We start from the raw sequence: 21,810 nt of genomic DNA on the forward strand, positions 1-21,810 counted from the left end.
ACTGCTGCCGGAGAGGGTGGGAGATGGGGTCCCTTGGGGACCCGTGAAGGGATCTGGGTCGCACTGCGGGCCCAGCAGAGGTGGAAACCGTGAGGTTGTGGCAGAGCCACTGGCTCTGCTGCACCTCTGGCATTGAGCAGGGGAGGGCAACTTACTCCTAGCACACAGCTTTTCCTGCTCTGGGCTCCCCCAGCTCTCTGATGGTTTTCGGCTTTCTTTGCCAGCAAACTACGGAGCCAAACTTCCCTGAGATCCTCTTAATTGCCATCAATAAGTATGGGGTCAGCCTCATCGATCCCAGAACCAAGGTAAGCAGTGACAGGGAAGAGCGGGGGTGTGCTTCTCTGTCTGCACCTCTCACAAGAGCCCCCAGACCCAACCCCCCAAAGCCCCTGCTGGCCACCATCCTCACTTAATGTGGCCAAGAAGGCAGATGATCTTGAGAAGCGGTCTGTGTTTGCTTCGTCTATTTCCCTACCTGCTCCATCAAAATTGCTCTCCTAGAGTTACTAGCCAACACCTTGCTACTAAATCCAATGAACTTTTTAGCACTTGGCCTTTTGGCGTCATTGGACCTTACAACCATTCGTTCCTTCCAGAATGCTCTCCACACACTGGTCAGGATGGCAGACTGCACCGGGGTTAAATATTCTCGTATTTATGGGCCAGAGTAGTCCTCACCAAGGGAACCAGGAAGCACAGTCCTACCACATACCCAGGAGGAGTACAACCGGACCACTGGCGAAGGGTGCCAATGGCCACCACCTTCCTCTTGTGTTCATGTGCCCCACTTTCCTGGTTTTCCTCCTCTCTCTCTTGGGTCATTCTTCTCACATACTTCTGTGTGATTATTTTCTACCCACACACATGGTGCTCCCTGAGGCTTCCTGGCATCTTCTTGATTTCCTCCTAGTAGGACCATCCCATCCAGGACCCCTGTTTCCATTCCTTCAGGCCTCCCAAATTTCCAGTTCCAGCCCCACATACCCCATAGCCTCGTGGACACGGAGGGAGAAGGCATCTGCCTCCCCTAGCATCTCCACAGCAGAGCTGGATTCTCTCTTCTTGCTTCTTTGCTTGTCTGAGGGCCCAAGGCCTTTCTGGTGGGTGTGGGCTGGTGCTGAGGAAAGTGAGGCCAGAGGGTCCAGACTGTGCAGGTTCAAATTTTCTCTGCTTTCCCAGGACATCTTGACCACTCATCCCTTCACCAAGATCTCCAACTGGAGCAGTGGCAACACCTACTTCCACATCACCATTGGGAACCTGGTGCGCGGGAGCAAATTGCTCTGTGAGACATCACTGGTGAGACCTCTTTTATTTAGGCCTGGTAGGGCTCCCCTACTTTGCCTAAAGCTCCAACCATCCTCTTTGTCCCCAGAACAAACGTGAGGAGTGCATGGCTTGGCCTGAGATTGGGATCAAAGGTCAGATTGGGCCAAGGTTAAGTCAGTTTGAGGCTCAGCTTAGGTCTGGGAAGGGCACTTAATCTGGGGCTGAGAACAGACCCCTCATTTATTAACTATTGTTTGAATGACTGCAGTGTCTGGGGACTGAGTCTTTAGCCCCTGAGTTCAACAGTGGAGCCATTAGCAATGAGGCCTCTTGGACTGAGCTGCATTTCTAAGGTGTGGCTCAACTGGTAAAGCCTTTAGAATCACCAGGATGTAAGGGGCATACAAGCTAGGGCCTTCATGTAGGGTCATAACAACTTTGAACCTTAGACATGTGGCTGGATGAGTCCAACCCTTCAGCTGTGAGGCTGGGGAGATGGAGTCCAGAGCAGTACAGGATTCTCCTTAGTTCAGGGCTCTGCCCTTTGCAGTTTCCTGGGAGTGTTCTGGGTCTGAATGGGCTGGCCCTGTCCCACTATTTGCTCTGTTTATCTTCTTGTGCTGTTTCCAGGGCTACAAGATGGATGACCTCCTGACTTCCTATATTAGCCAAATGCTCACAGCCATGAGCAAACAGCGGGGCTCCAGGAGTGGCAAGTGAACAGTGGGGGAGGTGGTCCTGTTTCAGGCCCATCAGCTACCTCTGCAGGTGGGAGAGGACTTCTGCCATCTGGGCAGGGAGGCTGGGCTAGCCGGCCACCACTGATTATTACACCAACTTAGCCTCTGATCCTCTTCCAGTGAGGCAGCCTTGCTGGGATGAAGAGCTCCCCTCTATCCACTCCCGAGAGGTGGTTCTAGCTCTGGCTTGCGGTGGCCTTCCCAGTTGTAAAACCCTATGCTCCTTGGGTGCCTTTCTTAGACCAGTCCTACCGTGCGACCTCCTTTGACTTTCCATGCAACCACTGTGACAGGGAATCAAGAGGACAACTTAGTTCTCCATACTGGGACCAACCAAACCAAACCAACCAAGAATATTCTGAAATCCAAGGGACTGGCTTAATTCCTGTAAGTCCAGAATTCTCAGCTGGGATGAGGGAGACAGACTACTTTTCTATATTGCAGTGTGAGTGCTGAGCCCTGTGTTAGTCTCCCCTGATCACCTCAGGGTATAAAGTATGTGTTTAATCATTTGGCCCTCTGGTGTCTTTGCTCGGGGAAGAGGAGAGAGTGGGGTGTGGCCTGTAGGACTATCTCCTCAGTCTGTGTGTGTAGGGCTAAGCTGGTCTGGGTTTGGGGTGCCTGAGCCCAAGATGTGCTTGAAAGGGGCTTAAAGGGGCTGGCTGGGACCACGGTGGGTTAGGGGTAAATGTTAGGACATCAGCCTGGGAGGTAGGGGCCTAAGTGTGCAGAGGCCAGCTTCTGGGCCTTAACTAGGACCAGTGGAGCCAGAGTGACCCTCGCATCCTGTCAGAAACATCTCCTTGGTTCATCAAGAAATCCAAGAATTGTGCTGCCTAAGGTTAAATCCTTGTGTCCTCAGAGTGCCTATAAAACGTTACTTTGTGACCAGGATGAAACAACCAAATTCAGCTGTGATCTGGTGAGGCATGGGAATGGGGGTTTTAGACAGAGAGGTAGGATTTGGGTGTGAGGCATCCTCCTGGGTCATGACGGGGAAGAGTGCCTAGAGAAGTGACAGTGGAGACTGCCCTAGAGGAGGGTATGTTTACGATGAGCCCCTAAGGCCCCCCCTAATACTTCAGTAGGGCCAAATCCTTATTGTCCTCACACACACAACTGTCTTGGGTCATCTGCATCCAGATGCCAAACACTCCAGAGGGAGTTCTATTCCTGTTCTCCCCAGCTACCTGTGTGGGAGGAGCTGGTTGTGAAAATGGAGGCCCCAAACCAGATAGCCCTGATTTCTGGGATGACCATGTGGCTTTCTGAGACAGCTTTGCCCCACCAGTGTTTACAGAGCTCCATAGGCAGCCTCAGATAAATCTGAGCCAGAAGGAAGGTGCTGTGGTGGTGTGCCCCTACACAATCATCAGTGGGGATACAGAGGCCCAGAGAAGGTGTGCGAATAAGTGAAGGCCACACCGAACTCAGTTCACTACTTTTAACATTTGGCTCTGAGACACCAAGGGCTCCAGATGCTTGTTCTATGCCCTAGTTCCCCTTCAAGGCCTAGGGTCGTTGGGTAGGCACTGAATTATGCCCATCATCCCATTGCACACTAGATCACAGTGTGTGTGTGGGATGAGATCTTTCCCCTGATTCACGCCCTTGCCTATACCACTTCTCATTCTCTGACTCAGGATGGCATCACTTTTGCACTCATCCCCTAGTCTGTCAGCCTGAGTGATCACAGAGGGGTCCAAAGAATATGCCATTAACCTTCTCTGGGTTCCTGAGAGGTTGCCTTTATCCTCATGCTGATGTGCATAAAGCCATTCCTTTAGCAGGGAGTACTATGAAGGGTTAGGATAAGAAACCCTGTAACTCCAGCTTCAAGACCACAACAACAGTTTTTCCCTTGCCCATCCCCTAGAGATGCATTCTTTATGGAAAGCACTAGACCAGAGTGGTTCTCCTGAGAGCCTCAATGGCCCTTCTGCACTCCTTTCTTGACCACTTCCCACCATCACCACCCTTAGGCACAGAGAGGAAGAAGAAGGAAAAGGCAATGTATGACAAAATTTTCTCCAAGGACATCCTATAGGAGGAGGAGAACATGCTAGAGAAGGAATGCACTGTATGAAAGACTTCCTGGGAGGAGGATTTAACAATGGGGATCTCTTGGGATTTTCAGGATGGGGACCTCTTTAGTGGGCATTGTGGGTCCCAAGGTTTCTAGGGCAGGCGGTCAATATGATTCAATGGAGGGGATCTGATGACCCCCCCTCCCCAGGGAAGAATGTCGGTGGTTTGATGTTCTTAGGGGACACTGGTAGGATGACTTTTCCCTCAGGGGATATTGATAGTTAGATCTCCTCGGGGGACAGTGGTGGTTTGACCTTCCCCTTGGGCAGTCACTGTTGGCTTCACATCCTTCTTGGGAGGGTACTGTGGTTTGAGGGCCTCCTGTTTGGGGGCTTCTGTGACACAGAGGGAACTTGGATATCTGAGAATTGGGGGGATTCAGGCTGGCTGGAAGGTGGCTGCTGTCCAGGGCTTTTCCATGACTCATTTTCTATGTCAGGGACTGGTTCCTGAATATGTTGTAGGGGGTAGAAAAGACATACACACAGATTCCCTTAGTGTCACTTTCCCAATCTGTGTTTGCTATGTGGTAAACTCCTAGTCCTCTCTTAAACGTTAGAACCACCCCTACTCCCTCAGGCTCATTCTTCTAAGTTTCCTCCCCCAAGATTTTCGGCAAACATATATGGCCTGCCAATTCTGCTTGAGGCAAATAAGGTCCGTTATGTGAGGGTATGGAAGCTCCAAAGGAAGCTCTCAAAAAGTAGCAACTAAAACTTGCTTAAAGATTATATATTTTATAATAATTGCTTTCAAGTCAGTTATAGAGAGAAAGGAACATGTTTCCCTACTGGAATGCGAGCTTCTTGAGGCCAGGAACCTTTAACTTGCTTGTCACTATATTCCTGGTGCCCAGAAAAATGTCACATACTAGGTGCTTGATATAATTTTTTGACTGATGGAAAAACTGGTAATAGAGAATTCAGACCTACTCTCCTACTCAAGAAAATTTTTTTTTAAATGGATACAATACAAAGAAAAACATATTAACAAGGTAGTGACGAATTATGGGGACCAAATCAAGAATGTGGCGATCCAAAAAGTGAAGCCCAGACCCAACTATACACAGTCTACAAGAAATTAGATACAAATAGATTGAAATTAAAGCCTGGAAAAATGAATACCTTGTTAACACTACTGAAAAGAAAGATGAAGTTGCTATTAATATCACACAATGTTTTTGCTTCAGAGCAAAGAATATTACCAGGGATAAAGTTCATTTCCTAATGATTAAAGAGATCATTTTATCAAGAAGACATGTTCATGCACCTTTTAAGTGTTTCAAAACACATGAAGCAAAGATAAGACTGCAAAAAGAACTAAATCTATAATTATATTTGAAGATTTTGATGCCCCACTCTCAATAAAAGAACTGGGCAGAAAATCAGTAAGATGTAGAACACCTAAAAAACTACTGGTTCTGGTCCAAGATGGTGATGTAGGAAGATGCTGAACTCACCTCCTCCACAGACACCTATTTATAGAGCAATTCCTCCTGAAGACGACCTGAGGGCTGACTGAACAGCTTCTTCACCACAAAGAAACCACGCAGAGACTGAACTGTAGTGGCTGGGCAGGTGGTGTAGTACGGAGGGGCTGTGAGCAGACTTGTCTGCCCTGAGGCACAGAAAAAAGCCTTGGTTTCAAAGGGCAACTAGATATAAAGGAACCAGTCCTAGAACCCTGCTGAACTGGGGGGTGGGGGGGCGAGGTGCTGGAACCCTCTCCAGGTCACAGGACCTGGAAAACACCATGGTTTATGTTCCTCCTCCACCTTTATCAAGGTGTGGATGGAAGCAGGGTCTGGGCATAGCTGGCCTACTGCCTCAGTCAGCCCCAGGTCCCTACCCCACACCAGCCTAAGCCATCCCTGCCTATAAAGTAGCACCGCCCCCCCCCCCCCCCCCCCAACTCCCACCAGTGTAGTACATACCCGGACAGTCCTGGTCAGTGTCCGCTCAGCTACAGCCATCTTGCCAAGGTGACATAGGTGGAGAGCACCCTGGAACACACTAGCTCCACACCACTTTGGCTCCCTTGCTGAAGTACTCCTGGCACAGAGCCCTGTGGGACTTCCTGGCTGATACCTGCCTCAGCTCTAGCTGCCCCACCAAGGTACCCCCTGCATTGAGCATCCTGGAACACAGTGACTTGCATCTACTTCAGCTTCAGTCCTGTCAGGGCACCAACTGCATGGTGAGTCCTGATACAACCCCGGCCCGCTTCCACCTCTGCTTTGGTCATCCAGAGTGCCCTGGGACTCTCAACCCATATCCAGCTACAGCTCTAGCCAGCCAAAGTCACCAGGCACATACAGTCTACACAAGGGATGACCATTCACAAGACCATTCCTTTAAGTTTAGGAGAAGTAGGTGTTCTGCCTCATTCATAGAAATAAACACAGAAAGTCAAGCAAAATGAGACAGAGGAATACGCTGCAAATGAAAGAACAAAAGCTCATAAAAAGAACTACATGAAATAACCAATCTACCTGATAAAGAGTTCAAAGTAATGGTTATAAAGGTGTTCAACAGCCTGGAGAGAATAGATGAACTTAGAACATCAATGAGATAGAAAACATAAAAGACCAGAGTTTAAGAACACAATAACCTAAATGAAAAATACACTAGAGGTTGTAGAAAAACAGAGCAGTAATCTGGAAGACAGGGTAATGGAGGGCACCTGAGTTGAACAGCAAAAGGAAAAAAGAATTTTAAAAAATGAGGATAGGTTAAGGTCTCTTGGGCAACATCAAATATTTGCATTATAAGGGTTCTAGAAGGAGAAGAGAGCGAGCCAGAAAACTTGTTTGAATAAATAGCTAAAAACTTCCACAACCCAGGGAAGGAAACAGACATCCTGGTTTAAGAATCACAAAGAGTTCAAAACAAGATGAACCCAATGAGATCCACACCATGACACATGGTAATTTGAATGTCAAAGATTAAAGGAAGAATTTAAAAAGCAGCAAGAGAGAAGTGACTAGTAATGTACAAGGGAAACTCCCTAAGGCCATCTGCGTTTTCAGAAACTTTGCAGGCCAGAAGGAAGTGGCATGATCTACTCAAAGTGCTGAAAGGAAAAAACATACAACCTGAGAATATTCTACCTGGCAAGATTATCATTCAGAATTGAAGGACAGAGAAAGAGTTTCCCAGAAAAACAAAAGCTAAAGAAGTCATCGCCACTACACTGGCCTTAGAAGAAATGTTAAAGGTACTTCTTTAAGTAGAAAAGTCCATAATTATAAGAAACTTGTGAAAGGAAAAAATATTTCATGAATAAAAGCAAACAGTATGGTAGTAGAGCAATTATATCTAAAATATTAGTTAACGGGACTCACAGAAAGAGACAACATATACATAAAACGTGGAGTGTGGAACTAAAAAATTCCTTTAGAAAGTGTTCAAACTTAAGTGACTATCAACTTAATACAGACTGATATATACTTAGAATGTTATATATGAACTTCATGGTAACCACAAACCCAAAACCTGTAATAGATACACTAAAGTCATCAGTCACAAGAAAGAGTATGGGAGAAAAAAGGAACATAGAAGAGCTACAAAAAGCACCCATAAAACAGTTAACAAAATGGCAATAAGTACGCAACTATCAATGATTAAATGTACATAGTGTAAATGCTCTAATCAAATGCGTAAGGTGATGGAATGGATAAAAAAAATCAAGACCCATGTATATGTTGCCTACAAGAGACTCACTTCAGACCTAAAGACACATACAGACTGAAAGTGAAGGGATGGAAAAATATATTCCATGCAAATATCAGGGGAAAAAAGCCAGGGTAGCAATACTTACAAGACACAAAAAAGGTCATTGCACAATGATACAGGGATCAATCCAGCAAGAGGATATAACAATTGTAAATATCCGTGCACCCAACACTGGAGCACCTATATACATAGAGGAAAATTTAACATTTATAAAAGGAGAAATTGACAGTAGGGAATAATAATAGAGAACTTTAACACCCTATTTACATAAATGGACAATCCAGACAGAAAACTAACAAGGAAATTGTGGCACTGAACAACGCATTAGACCAGATGGACTTTATAGATAAATACAGAACATTCCATCCCAAACCAGAATGCACATTCTTTTCAAGTGCACATGGAACATTCACCAGGACAGATCATGTGTTAGGCCACAAAATAAGTCTTGATAAATTTAAAAATACTGAAATTATATCATGCATATTTTCTGTACACAGTAGATAATTAAAATCAACTATAAGAAAAAAATGGAAGAAACACAAATACATGGAGGCTAAACAATATGCCACTAAACAATGAATGGATCAGTGAAGAAGTCAAAGAGGAAATTTTAAAAAATACACGGAGACAAATGAAACTATAAAAACACAGTGGTCCAAAATCTTTGGGACCCAGCAAAAGCAGTTCTAAGGGAAATTTAAAATGATACAGGCTTATCTCAATAAACAAGAAAACTCTCAAACAGTCTAACCTTAAAGGAACTATAAAAACAAGAACAAAGCCCAAAGTTAGAAGGAAGGAAATAATAAAGATTAGAGTATAAATTAATGAAATAAAGACTAAAAACCAATAGAAAAGATCAATGATATTTTATATCTGAAACTAATACAATGCTGTATGTTAATTATACTTGAATTTTAAAAAGCTGAATTATAAAGTCAATAAACAATAGTTAAAAATCTTTTAAAAAATCAATGAAACCAGAACTGGCTTTTTGAAAAGATAAGCAAAATTGGTAAACCTTTAGCCAGCCTCATCAAGAAAGAGAGAACCGAAACAAAATCAGAAATGAAAGAAGGGAAGCAACAAATGACACCACAGAAATACAAAGGATTATAAGAGACTACTACTATGAAAAATTACATGCCAAGATACTGGTCAACATAGAAGAAATGGATAAATTCCTAGAAACATACAATCTTCCAAAACCGAATCAAAAAGAAAAAATCTGACTAGTAACAAAATGGAATCAGTAATCAAAAAACTCCCAACAAACAAAAGTCTAGGACCAGATGGACTCACCAGTGAATTCCACCAAACATTTAAAGAGCTAATAACTATTCTTCTCAAACTATTAAAAAAAAAAAAAAAAGGAAAGGGAAGAAAGATTCCAGATTCATTCTTTGAGGCCAGCATTATCCTGACACCAAAACCAGACAAAGACACTACAAAAATCAATATCCAATATCAATAGACCAATATCCCTGATGAATGTAGATGCAAAAATCCTCTACAAAGTATTAGCAAACTACACTCAACAATACATCAACAGGATCATTCACCACAATCAATGGGATTTATTCCAGGGATGCAAAGATGGCTCAATATCCACAAATCAATGTAATACATCACGATAACAAAATGAAGAATAAAAATCATATGCTCATCTCAGTCAAGACAAAAAAGCATTTCACAAAACTAAACGTGTTCATGATAAACACTCTCAACAAAGTGGGTTTAGAGGGATCATAGCTTAACATAATAAAGGCTATATATGACAAGCCCAGAGCTAACATCATGGTCAATGGTGAAAAACAGCTTTTCCTCTAAGATCAGGAACAAGACAATAATGCCCATTGTTGTCACTTTTATTCAACATAGTACTGGAAGTCCTACTCACAGCAATGAGACAAGAAATGAAAGGTATCCAAACTGATACAAAGTAAAAACTATTTGCAAATGACATGATACTACACATAGAAAACTCTGAAGACTCCATCAAAAAACTATTAGAAGTGGTATATGAATTCAGTAAAGTTGCAGGACACAAAATTAATATGCAGAAATTCACTGTGTTTCTATACATTAATGATGAAATAGAGAAATTAAGAAAACAATTCCATTTACAATTTCACACCAAAAAAAAAAAAAAACCTAGAGATAAACTTAACCAAGGAGGTGAAAGGACTGTAACTTAAAAACCACAATGAGACATCACTTTATACCTATCAGAATGGCTAGAATCAAAAAGAGAGTAATAAATCTTGGTGAGGAGACAGAGAACAAGGAACCCTCATGCACTGTTGGTCAGTTTGTAAACTGGTTCAGCTCTTGTGGAAAACAATACAGAAGTTACTCAAAAAATTAAAAATAGAAATATTACACGATCCATTAATTCCACTATTGGGTATTTAACCAAACAAAACTAAAACACTAATTCAAAAAGATCTATACACTCCTACGTTTACTGCAGCTCTATTTACAACAGCCATGATATGGAAACAATATAAGTGTCCACCGATAGATGAATGGATAAGTAGTAGTAGTATATATATATAGGGGAATATTCAGCCATAAAACAGAATGAGAAATTGACATTTGCAACAATGGATGGAACTAAAGGGTATTACATGCTAAGTGAAATAGGTCAAAGACAAATACCATATGATTTCATTTAATATGTAGACTCTAAAACACAAATGAAAAAAGCAGAAAAACACCCATAATTATAACAAACTGATGAGTGCCCATCCCCCCTTACACCTAACCTCTCCCCTCTGGCAAGGTGGGTGAAGGAAAGTGGGAGGCACAGGTTCCAGATACAGAGTGGATAAGTCACAGAGATGAAAGGTACAACATAGGGAATATAGTCAATTTTATTATAATAGCCTTGTATGGTGACAGATGGTAGCTACATTTGTGGTGAGCATAACAATGTATAGAGAAGTTGAATCACTAAGTTGTACACCTGAAACTAATGTAACATTGTGAATCAAATATACTTAAAAAGCAAAACAAAATAAAAAACACTACTAACCAACTAGATCCCATTGACATTTACAGAACATTCCACCCAATGATAGCAAAGTGCACATTCTTTTCAAGTGCACATGGACATTTACCAAGACAGACCATATTCTGGGTCACAGAAATAGCACCAATAAATTTTAAAGGATTTAAGTCACATAAAGTATGTGACCATATACACCATATAGAATTAAGTTAGAAATCAGTAACATAAAGATATCTGGAAAATACCATTTGGAAACCTAACATACTTCTAACCCAAGGGACAAAGAAGAATTAACACTACCTGATTTCAAGACTTACTATGAAGCTATAGTAATCAAGGAAACATGATTTTGTCATGGAGTCAAGCAGATACATGGAACAGAATCAAGAGTTCAGAAATAGACCCACACATACGAAGAGAATTGATTTCTTATAAAGGTGCAAAGGCAATTCAGTGAAGAAATAATAGTCTTTTAAACAAATGGTGCTGGAATAACTATGCCAAAAACCCCAAAACTTAAGTCTATACCTTGTACTATATACAAAACTTAATTCAAATGGATTATGGACCTAAATATAAAACCCAAAACTATAAAACTTCATGGGGGAAAAAAATTTAGGAGAAAATCTACCTTAGGTAAGCAAAGATCTTAGAAATGACATCAAAACCATGATTTATAGGGGCTCCTGGGTGGCTCAGTTGGTTCAGCGCATGACTTTGGCTCAGGTCATGATCTCATGGTTGATGGGTTCGAGCCCCGCCTTGGGCTCTGTGCTGACAGCTCAGAGCTTGGAGACTGCTTTGGATTCTGTGTCTCCCTCTGCGCCCCCCCCCCCCCCCGCCTCTCCCCTGCTTGCACTCTCCTTCTCTCTCTCTCTCAAAAATAAATATAAAAAAAAATTTTAAACCCCATGATTTATATAAGAAAAAATCTGAGGGGCACCTGGGTGGCTCAGTTAAGTGTCTGACTATTGGTTTTGGCTCAGGTCATGATCTCATGGTTCATGAGTTCGAGCCCCACATGGGGCTCTATACTGAGAGTATGGAGCCTGCTTGGGATTCTCTCTCTCCCCTCTCTCTCTGTCCCTACACTGCTTACTCTCTAAATAAACAAATAAATAAACTAAAAGAAAAGAAAAAGAAAATATGTAATAAGTACATTTACTCTAAACTAAAAACCTCTGCCTTTCTGAAGACTGGTACCATTAGGATGAAAAGACTAGGCATAACCTAGAAGAAATTATGTGTAACACATATATCTGATAAAGGATGTATATCTAAATATATAAGTATGTCACAAAACTAATAATAAAACTCACTATAAAAAGGACAAAAGATTTGAACAGACACTTCCCCAAAGAGATGTAGATGGCAAGTAAGCACAAGAAAAGATGCTCAACATTATTAAACATTACAGAAATGCAACTGTAAATCACAGTGAGATTCCACTCCACATGTACTAGAATGGTTAAGATGAAAAAGAGTGACCAAACCAAATGTTGGTAAAGATGTTGAAAACAGAACTCTCATACACTGCTGGTGGGAATATAAAATGGTACAACTGCTCTGCAAATCAATTTTGCAATTTCTTAAGAAGTTAAACATACAGGGGTGCCTAGCTGGCTCGGTTGGTTAAACAAGTGTCTGACTTCAGTTTAAGTCATAATCTCATGGTTCATGAGTTCAAGCCCCGCATGAGGCTCTCTGCTGTCAGTGGAGAAGGCTGCTTGGGATGCTCTGCCCCCCTACCCTTCTCTCTGCCCCTACACCACTTGTGCTCACTCTCTCAAAATAAATTAAAAAAAAAAAAAGTTAAACATACACTCAACATTGCTCTAGCTATTGTACTTCTAGGCATTTACTCAAGAGAAATGAAAGTGTTATGTCCACACAAAGATATATACAATGCACACAAATATTTGATAGCATTTGTAAATTCTTATAAGAGCCCCAAACCAGAAACCCAGATGTCTAACAACGGATGGCTAGACAAATTGTGGTGTATCCATACAATGGAATACCATTCAGCAATAAAAAGGAATAAACTACTGATATAACAGCATGGGAGAATCTCATAATAATTATGCTGAGTGAAAGAAGCTAGTCAAAAACTATGCATTACTGATTCAGTTTATATACAATTCTTAAAATGCAACTATAGTGACAGAAAGCAGGTCAGTGGTCCCTGGGTTTGTGGTATTCAGAGAAGGGCAAGAGGAAGTGAGAAAACTTTTATTGGTGATGTATTTGTTCATTTTCTTGGTTGTGGTAATGATTTATTACTAAAATCTTATTAAATATTACATTTTAAATATCTGTAGTTTATGATATGTTAACTATTCCACAATAAAGCTGCTTTTAAAAATTTTCTAGTATTTCATTCAAAATATTTATTGAGTTTTGTCTATACACTGGGCTTTGTTTTAGGTGTTGAAGATGCATCAGTGAATGAACAACTAAAAAAAATCCCTTCCATCATGGAGCTTACATTGTCACTGAAGGAGGAAGAGACTATTAAATAAGTAACAGCATGTCAGGAGGTGAAAAATGCTATGGGAAAGTGATTGATCAGAGTAAGGGTAAGAGTGAGTTGGCAATTTTAAATAAGATTTTTCAGGGTAGACCTTTCTAAGTGTTATCTGAGCCCAAACCTGAAGTGGCTAAGAGAGTGAGCCCTTTTGGGTGCCTGAGGCAAGTGATTCCAGGCAATGGATAGCATGTACAAAGGCCCTGAGGCAAGAGTACCTTAGATGTTTGAGGAGAAATGCGATCAATGTGCCTTCAGCAGAGTGATATAGGACATCCTCGGCCATTCTTAGGACTGGCTTTTATTCCGAGTGAAATAGGGAGCCACTGAAAAATAAGAGCAAGGAATGAGAAGTGACGTTATCTTAGGTTTTAACTGGATCACTCTACCTGCTGTGCTGGAAACAAACTAAGGGGATAGAGATGGGGAAAGATGGACAAGAGTAGAAGTATAGAGACCAATTAAGATTACTCCATTGGGGTGCCTGGGTGGCTCAGTCGGTTGAGAGTCTGACTTTGGCTCAGGTCATGATCTCGCAGTTTGTGAGTTCAAGTCCCACATAGGGCTCTCTGCTGTTAGTGCAGAGCCTGCTTCAGATTCTCTGTCCCCCTCTCTCTCTGCCCCTTCCCTGCTCACTCTGTCTCTCTCAAAATAAATTTAAAAAAAAAGAAAACTACTCCAACGACCCAAGTGCAAGATGATGATAGGCTCGGTCCAGGCTGGTAGCAGTGGAGATGGTGAGAAATAACTGAATCTGAAAATACTTTAAAAGTATAATCAACAAAACTTGCCAATGGATTGGATGTGGCGTGTGCAAGGGAAAGGATGCCTTTCCCTAATTGCCATTCTCTGGAAAGATGCAGTAAAGCAGGTTTTGAGGGTGGAAGATCAGGAGTTCAACTGTTTGGGGAATGATACATTTGAGATTTCTCTTAGACACCCAGTGGATATTAAAGAGGATGTGAATCTAGAGATTGTAAAGGTATATTGAGGCCAAGGAAAATATGATCCAGAATGATCAACACTGAGTCATTTTAAACTAAGTCACTAGGGCTCCATTTTTAAGCCAAGTAGAAAGATCAATTTACTTATTACATAAAACTAGGTTTGGTGGAAGGGAGTGAAGATGGTAGAGAAGTAGGGAAACTGTGACTTTCCTCGTCCCCCAAACACAGCTCTTTTGAGGTCAGATTACTTGGAGCACCCAGGAAATCAAACTGCGGAGGGCCAGAAGGATCTCCACAGTTAGAGGGAGGCAGATTGGCAGGAATGAGGTGTGCAGATGTGAATTGGGGGAGATAAAATGGCATAGGCACAGAGGAGAGGGATCCCCTTCTGTGGAGACACAAAAGGGAGAGAGAGAGAGAGAGGGAGGGAGAGAGGAGCTGTGAAAATGCTGTTACTCAGCACAAGAGGAAAACCTCTCTGGACCATAGACTGAGGAACAAGAAATACAGAGAGTTCCAGTTTTTCTTTTGCAAACAGCCTCAGGAGCTGAAACTCGGAGGTTTCAGAAGTGCGTGACTTTCTCCAGAACTGTGAAGCACGCTCCTGGGGAGGAGGGAGCTGGCCCAGGAGTATATACTGCGGCGTGGCAATCTCAGGGGTGCCCTGGGAGAGAACAGTCCCCTTCCCAGAATACTTTGGGAAGAGGGCTTATTGCCTCCCCAAGGACAAAAGAGCCTGCAGGTGCAGCCAAAGGCCTTTTTATCAGCAGGGCAGGGTGGCTCTACTCCAGAATGGAGGGAAAAGAGCTGCACCAAGCTGGGTCCTTTACGATTTTAGGTTTTGAATCCCAGCCCAGGGTAGAAGATGTGGGAGAACTGTAGAGCAGGGAAAACTGAGCACCCTTACTATTCTATGAGAGCTGCCTGAACAGCGTGGGTTGAGATATCTGGTCTGGGGAGGAGACAGTGGAGTGTTGCCATTTTTCTCCCCAACACCAACACTGTGGGACTTCAGAGAGCAGCACAGTGGCCCCCAGTGGAGGCGGGACCAATTACACCAAACCCCACCCCTCCGTACCTGGCAACTGCTTATTTACTGGGAGCCAAGACTGATCCAATGCAGCTGGCCTCTCCTCCAGACCAGCACAGCCACCAGTCCCAGGCATCAGCAGACAACTGTTTTTTTTTTTTTTTCTTTGCTTTTCTATTTCTTTTTACCTTCTCCTTTTTTTTTTCTTTTGGAATCAGGCTCATAGTTTCTGACGTGTTTTTGGTCCAATGTTATTATATGTATATATATTAATTTTTTATCAGACATTTTCACTCTATTCTTTTTCCACCTTCTCTCTTTCATCTTAATTTCCTGTTTCTTTCTCTGAATTTAGCCTTATACTTTTGTGATTCTTTGTTTGGATTTCTTTTCTCCCCTTCCATTTTTCTCTTTTTATAGGATCAAGTTTACCCCTCCCTTTTCCTTTTTTCCCCCCAAGGTTATTTCGACAAACAATTCAAAGCACATATGGTTGAAGGTGCAAACATTCCCCCACTACAAGCAAGGAGGAGCTCTGCAGAGGACTGAACAATGGGATAGAGCAGCCAAACCACAACAGCAGAGTGCACATAACATACAGCAAAAACACTTCCTGGAGTGCCAGGCACTGGACAGTGTATGACACCTTTTTCATATAGAAGTATTCTTAGGTGCAGAACACATAACAAGCTTTTAAAACACGCAAAAGACAGAAAATAAGCCAAAATAACAAGACAGAGGAATTCTCCTCAAAAGAAAGGTCAAGAAGAAATCACAAAGAATTGCTCAAAACAGGTATAAACATATCTGAACAAGACTTTAGAACAACAGTCATTAGACTAATAGCAGCTTGAAAAGAGCATAGAAGACATGAGAGAAACCCTTGCTGCAGAGATCAGGGACCTAAGAACTAGTCAGGACAAATCAAAAAATGCCATAACTGAGATACAAAATAAACTAGATACAGTGACAGCTAGGGTGGAAGATGCAGAGGAGAGAATAGGTGAAATAGAAGATAAAATTATGGAAAATAATGAAGCTAAAAAAAGAGGGAAAGGAAATTACTAGATCATGAGGGGAGAATTAGAGAACTAAGTGATTCCATGAAATGAAACATACCATAAGAGTCCCAGAAGAAGAAGAGTGAGAAAAAGGAGCAGAAGGTTTATTTGAACAGAGTATAGCTGAGAACTTTCCTAATCTGGGGAAGGACACAGGCATCTAAGTCCAAGAGGCACAGAGAACTACGTTCAAAATCAACAGAAACAGGCCAACACCATGACATACAAAGATAAATAAATAAAAAAGGTTTGTAATTGCAAAATACAGAGATAAAGAGAGAATTCTGAAAGTAGCTAGGAACAACAGGTCCTTAACCTACAAGGGTAGACACATAAGGTTAGTAGCAGACCTGTCCACTGACACCTGGCAGGTCAGAAGGAAGTGGCAAGAAATATTCAGTGTGCTGAATAGGAACAATACAGAGCCAAGAATCCTTTGTTCAGCAAGGCAGTCATTGAGGATAGGAGAGAGAATGACTTTCCAAGACAAACAAAAACTAAAGGAGTCTGACCACTAAACCAGCCCTGCAAGAAACTGTAAGGGGAACTCTCTGAGTGGAAAGCAGCAAAGACTACAAAGGACCAGAGAACATCACCAGAAACACAAAGTCTTCAGATAACACAATGGCACTAAATTCATACCTTTCAATAATCACTCTGAACGTAAATGGACTCGATGCTCCAATCAAAAGACATAGGGTATCAGAATGGACAAAAAGCAAGATATATATCTATATATCTATATCTATATCTGCATATATATATCAGCACATATATATGTATATATGTGTGTGTGTATGTATGTATGTGTGTGTATATATGTATCTATATACACACACTGCCTACAAGAGACTCATTTTTTTTTAAATTTTTTTTAACGTTTATTTCTTTTTGAGACAGAGAGAGACAGAGCATGGACGGGGGAGGGTCAGAGAGAGGCAGACATAGAATCTGAAACAGGCTCCAGGCTCTGAGCTGTCAGCACAGAGCCTGACGCGGGGCTTGAACTCACAGACTGCGAGATCATGACCCAAGCCGAAGTCGGCCACTTAACCGACTGAGCCACCCAGGCGCCCCTACAAGAGACTCATTTTAGACTTAAGGACACCTGCAGATTAAAAGTGAGGGGATGGAGAACCATCTATCATCCTAATGGACGTGGAAAGAAAGCCAGAGAGGTTGTACTTATATCAGACAAACTAGGTTTCAAAACAAAGACTGAACAAGAGATGAAGAAAGGCATTATATTATAATTGAAGGGGTCTATCCATCAAGAAGACCTAACAATTGCAAACATTTATGTCCCCAGCTTGAAGCACCCAAATACATACATCAGTTAAGCATAAACATAAGCAAACTTATTGATAATAATACCACTAGTGTAGGAGACTTTAATACTCCACCTACAACAGTGGACAGATCATCTAAGCAGAAAATCAACAAGGAAACAATGGCTCTGATGACACACTGGATCAGATGGACTTCACAGATATATTCAGAACATTCCATCTTAAAGAGCAGAATACACATTCTTCTCGGGTGCACATGGAATATTCTCCAGAATAGATCATATTTTGGGTCACAAAACAGCCCTCAAAAGGTACAGAAAGATTGAGATCATACCATGTGTATTTTCAGATCACAATGCTATGAAACTTGAAATCAACCACAAGAAAAAATTTGGAAAGCACCTAGATACATGGAGGTTAAAGAACACATCCCACTTAAGAATAAATGGGTTAACCGAGAAATTAAAGAAGAAATTAAAAGATACATGGAAGCAAATTAAAATGTAAACATGACAGACCAAACCCTTTGGGATGCAGCAAAGGCAGTCCTAAGAGGAAAATACATTGCATTTCAGGCCTGTCTCAAGAAGCAAGAAAGGTCCCAAATACACAACCTAACCTTACACTTGGAGGAGCTAGAAAAGCAGCAGCAAATAAAGCCCAAAGCCAGCCAAAGAAGGGAAAGAAGAAAGATTAGAGGAGAAATAAATGATATGGAATCCAAACAACAACAACCCCAACCCCCGCAGAACTGATCAATGAAACTAAGAACTGGGTTTTGAAAGAATAAACAAAATTGATAACTCCCTAGCCAGACTTCTCAAAAAGAAAAGAGAGAGGACCCAAATAGATAAAATCACAAATGAAAGAGGAATGATCGCAACCAACACCACAGAAATACAATTATAAGAGAATACTATGAAAACTTATATGCCAACAAACTGGACAACCTGGAAGAAACGGGCAAATTCCTATACCCTCACACACTCCCGAAACCCAAATGGGAAAAAATAGGAAATTTGAACAGACCCTAACCAGCAAAGAAATTGAATGGGTTGTCAAAAATCTCCCAACAAATAAGAGTCCTGGGCCAGATGGCTTCCCAGGGGAAATTTACCAAACATTTAAAGCAGAGTTAATACCTATTATTCTCAAACTGTTCCAAAAAATAGAAATGGAAGGAAAGCTTCCAAACTCGTTTTATAAAGCCAGCATTACCTTGATTCCACAACCAGACAAAGGCCCCACTAAAAAGGAGAATTACAGGCCAATACCCCTGAGGAAGCTGGATGCAAAAATTCTCACCAAGATACTAGCACTTCAAAGTCACAGTGTATTAAAAGAATTATTCAGGGGCGCCTGGGTGGCACAGTCGGTTAAGCGTCCGACTTCAGCCAGGTCACGATCTCACGGTCCGTGAGTTCGAGCCCCGCGTCAGGCTCTGGGCTGATGGCTCGGAGCCTGGAGCCTGTTTCCGATTCTGTGTCTCCCTCTCTCTCTGCCCCTCCCCCATTCATGCTCTGTCTCTGTCTGTCCCATAAATAAATAAAAAACGTTGAAAAAAAAAAAAGAATTATTCACCATGATCAAATGGGATTGATGCCTGGGATGCAGGATTCATTCAGTATTCACAAATCAATCGATGTGATACACCTCATTAACAGAAGAAAGGATAACAACCATATGATCCTTTCAACAGATGCAGAAAAAGCATTTGACAAAATACAGCATCCTTTCTTGATAAAAACCCTCAAGAAAGTCAGGATAGAAGGAACATACTTTAACATCATAAAAGCCATATATGAATGTCCCACAGGTAATATCATCCTCCATGGGGAAAAACTGAGAGCTTTTCCCCTAAGATCAGGAACATGACAGGATGTCCACTGTCACCACTGTTGTTCAATATAGTGTTGGAAGTTCTAACCTCAGCAATCAGATAACAAAACAAAATAAAAGGCATCCAAATTGGCAAATAGAAGTCAAACTTTCACTCTTCGCAGATGACATGATACTCTACACGGAAAGCCCAAAAGACTCCACCAAAAAGCTGCTGGAGCTGATACATGAATTCAGCAAAGTCACAGGATAAAATCAATGTACAGAAGTCAGTTACATTTCTATACACTAATAATCAAGCAGCAGAAAGAGATATCAAGGAATTGATCCCATTTACAATTACAGCAAAAACCATAACATAACTAGGAATAAACCTAACCAAAGATGTAAAAGGTCTGTATGCTGAAAACTACAGAACGTTTATGAAAGAAATTGAAGAATACACAAAGAAATGGAAAACTATTCCATGCTCATGGATTGGAAAAACAGATATTGTTATAAAATGTTGATACTGCCCAAAGCAAATCTACACATTCAATGTAATCCCTATTAATATACCACCAGCATTCTTCACAGAGCTAGAACAAACAATCCCAAAATTTGTATGGAACCACAAAAGACCCTGAATAGTCAAAGTAATATTGAAAAAGAAAACCAAAGCTGGAAGCATCACCTGTATTTTAAGCTGTATTACAAAGCTGTAATCATCAAGACCGTATGGTACTGGCACAAAAATAGACACGTAGATCAGTGGAATAGAGAACCCAGAAATGGACTCACAAATATATGGCCAACTTATTATCGACAGAGCAGGAAAGAGTAACCAATGGAAAAAAGACAGTCTCTTTAGCTAATGGTGCTGAGAGAACTGGACAGCAACATTCAAAAGAATGAAACTGGACCACTTTCTCACACCATACAGAACATTAAGTTCAAAATGGATGTAAGACCTAAATGTGAGACAGGAAACCATCAAAATCCTGCCTGAGAAAATAGGCAGCAACCTCTTTCATGTATGCCACAGCAACTTCGTATTAAACATGTCACTAGAGACAAGAGAAATAAAAGCAAAAATGAACTATTGTACCTCATCAAGATAAAAAGCTTCTACACAGCAAAGGAAACAATCAACAAAACTAAAAGGCAACAGATGGACTGGGAGATGATATATAACATATTAGATAAAGGGTTAGTATCCAAAATCTATAAAGAACTTACCAAACTCAACACCCAAAAAAACAAAATGGGAAGTGAAAATGGGCAGAAGACATGAATAGACACTTTCCCAGAGAAGACACCAGAGAGAAAACAGACACATAACAAGATGCTTAACATCACTCATCATCAGGGAAATACAAATAAAAACTACAATTAGATACCACCTCACTACCTGTCAGAATGGCTAACATTAACAACTCAGAAAACAACCAATGTTGGCAGGGATGTGGAGAAAGGGGAACCCTTTTGCTCTGTTGGTGGGAATGAAAACTGGTACAGCCACTCTGGAGAACAGTATGGAGTTTCCTCAAAAAATTAAAAATAGAACTACCCTATGACCCAGCAATTGCACTACTAGGAATTTATCCAAAGGATGCAAAAAAATGCTGATTCAAAGGGGCATATGCACCCCAATGTTTATAGCAACACTATCAACAACAGCCCAATTATGTAAAGAGCCCAAATGTCCATTAACTGATGAATGGATAAAGAAGATGTGGTTTACATTATAACAACGGGACAACGGGTTGGGTCATAGGTGTGTGATTGCAAACTGGCAGAGATAAAATGGGCAGCGTAGGAACAGAGGGGAGGGATCCCCTTCTGTGGAGAGACAAAAGGAAGAGAAAGAGAGGCTGTGGAAGTGCAGGATTGTATTTGGACAAGAAAAAAATCAGGTAACTGGGATTGGAAAAAAAAACAGAGAAAGAACCAATTTCTAACTGTGGGGCTTTCTCCGCCCTGTTCGAGTGCCTGGGGAGGAGGGGAGTCAGCCCCAGGCTCAGTATCTAGCTCCCAGGTGCAGTTGGAGAGAGCAATCTCTCCCTTGAGTGCTGTGAGAAGAAGGAAAATAGCCACTCCAAGGACAAAAGACCCTGCATCCCACCCCCACCCCCTGCCACGCAGAGGCCCTTTGTGACAGTACCCCAGAGTGACAGTACACCAGAACTAAGGCACGTGGAGTGGGATCCTTTAAGTCATTGGGGTTCGAATCCCAGCCAAGCACCAGGGAGGCACGGGAGCCAGTGGAGCAAGACATAGTGGCCAGC

General features: G+C 41.8%; 2 protein-coding genes across 6 annotated transcripts in view; one reads left to right on the forward strand and one right to left on the reverse strand.

The window, feature by feature from the left end:
• The window catches only part of MYO7A (myosin VIIA), an 87,724-nt gene extending 85,200 nt beyond the window's left edge, over positions 1 to 2,524 (forward strand). For all 4 annotated transcript variants that reach the window (XM_040489445.1, XM_040489442.1, XM_040489443.1 and 1 more), the window contains 3 exons: positions 225 to 308; positions 1,183 to 1,302; positions 1,903 to 2,524. In XM_040489445.1, coding sequence (XP_040345379.1) covers positions 225 to 308; positions 1,183 to 1,302; positions 1,903 to 1,992 — 294 coding nt within the window. In that variant the 3' untranslated portion in view covers positions 1,993 to 2,524. The remainder of the gene's footprint in view (positions 1 to 224; positions 309 to 1,182; positions 1,303 to 1,902) is intronic.
• Positions 1 to 21,810, reverse strand: part of GDPD4 (glycerophosphodiester phosphodiesterase domain containing 4) — a 198,733-nt gene that overhangs the window by 6,681 nt on the left and 170,242 nt on the right. Inside the window, exon 18 of one of the 2 annotated variants that reach the window (XM_040489449.1) lies at positions 13,596 to 13,703. In XM_040489449.1, coding sequence (XP_040345383.1) covers positions 13,632 to 13,703 — 72 coding nt within the window. In that variant the 3' untranslated portion in view covers positions 13,596 to 13,631. Of the gene's footprint in view, positions 1 to 13,220; positions 13,704 to 21,810 lie in introns of those variants that run through there. The other variant, XM_040489448.1, reaches the window with a different exon arrangement.

The sequence above is a fragment of the Herpailurus yagouaroundi genome, unplaced genomic scaffold (genome assembly GCF_014898765.1).
Source record: "Herpailurus yagouaroundi ecotype Mexico unplaced genomic scaffold, PumYag 180, whole genome shotgun sequence".
NCBI lineage: Eukaryota > Metazoa > Chordata > Mammalia > Carnivora > Felidae > Herpailurus > Herpailurus yagouaroundi.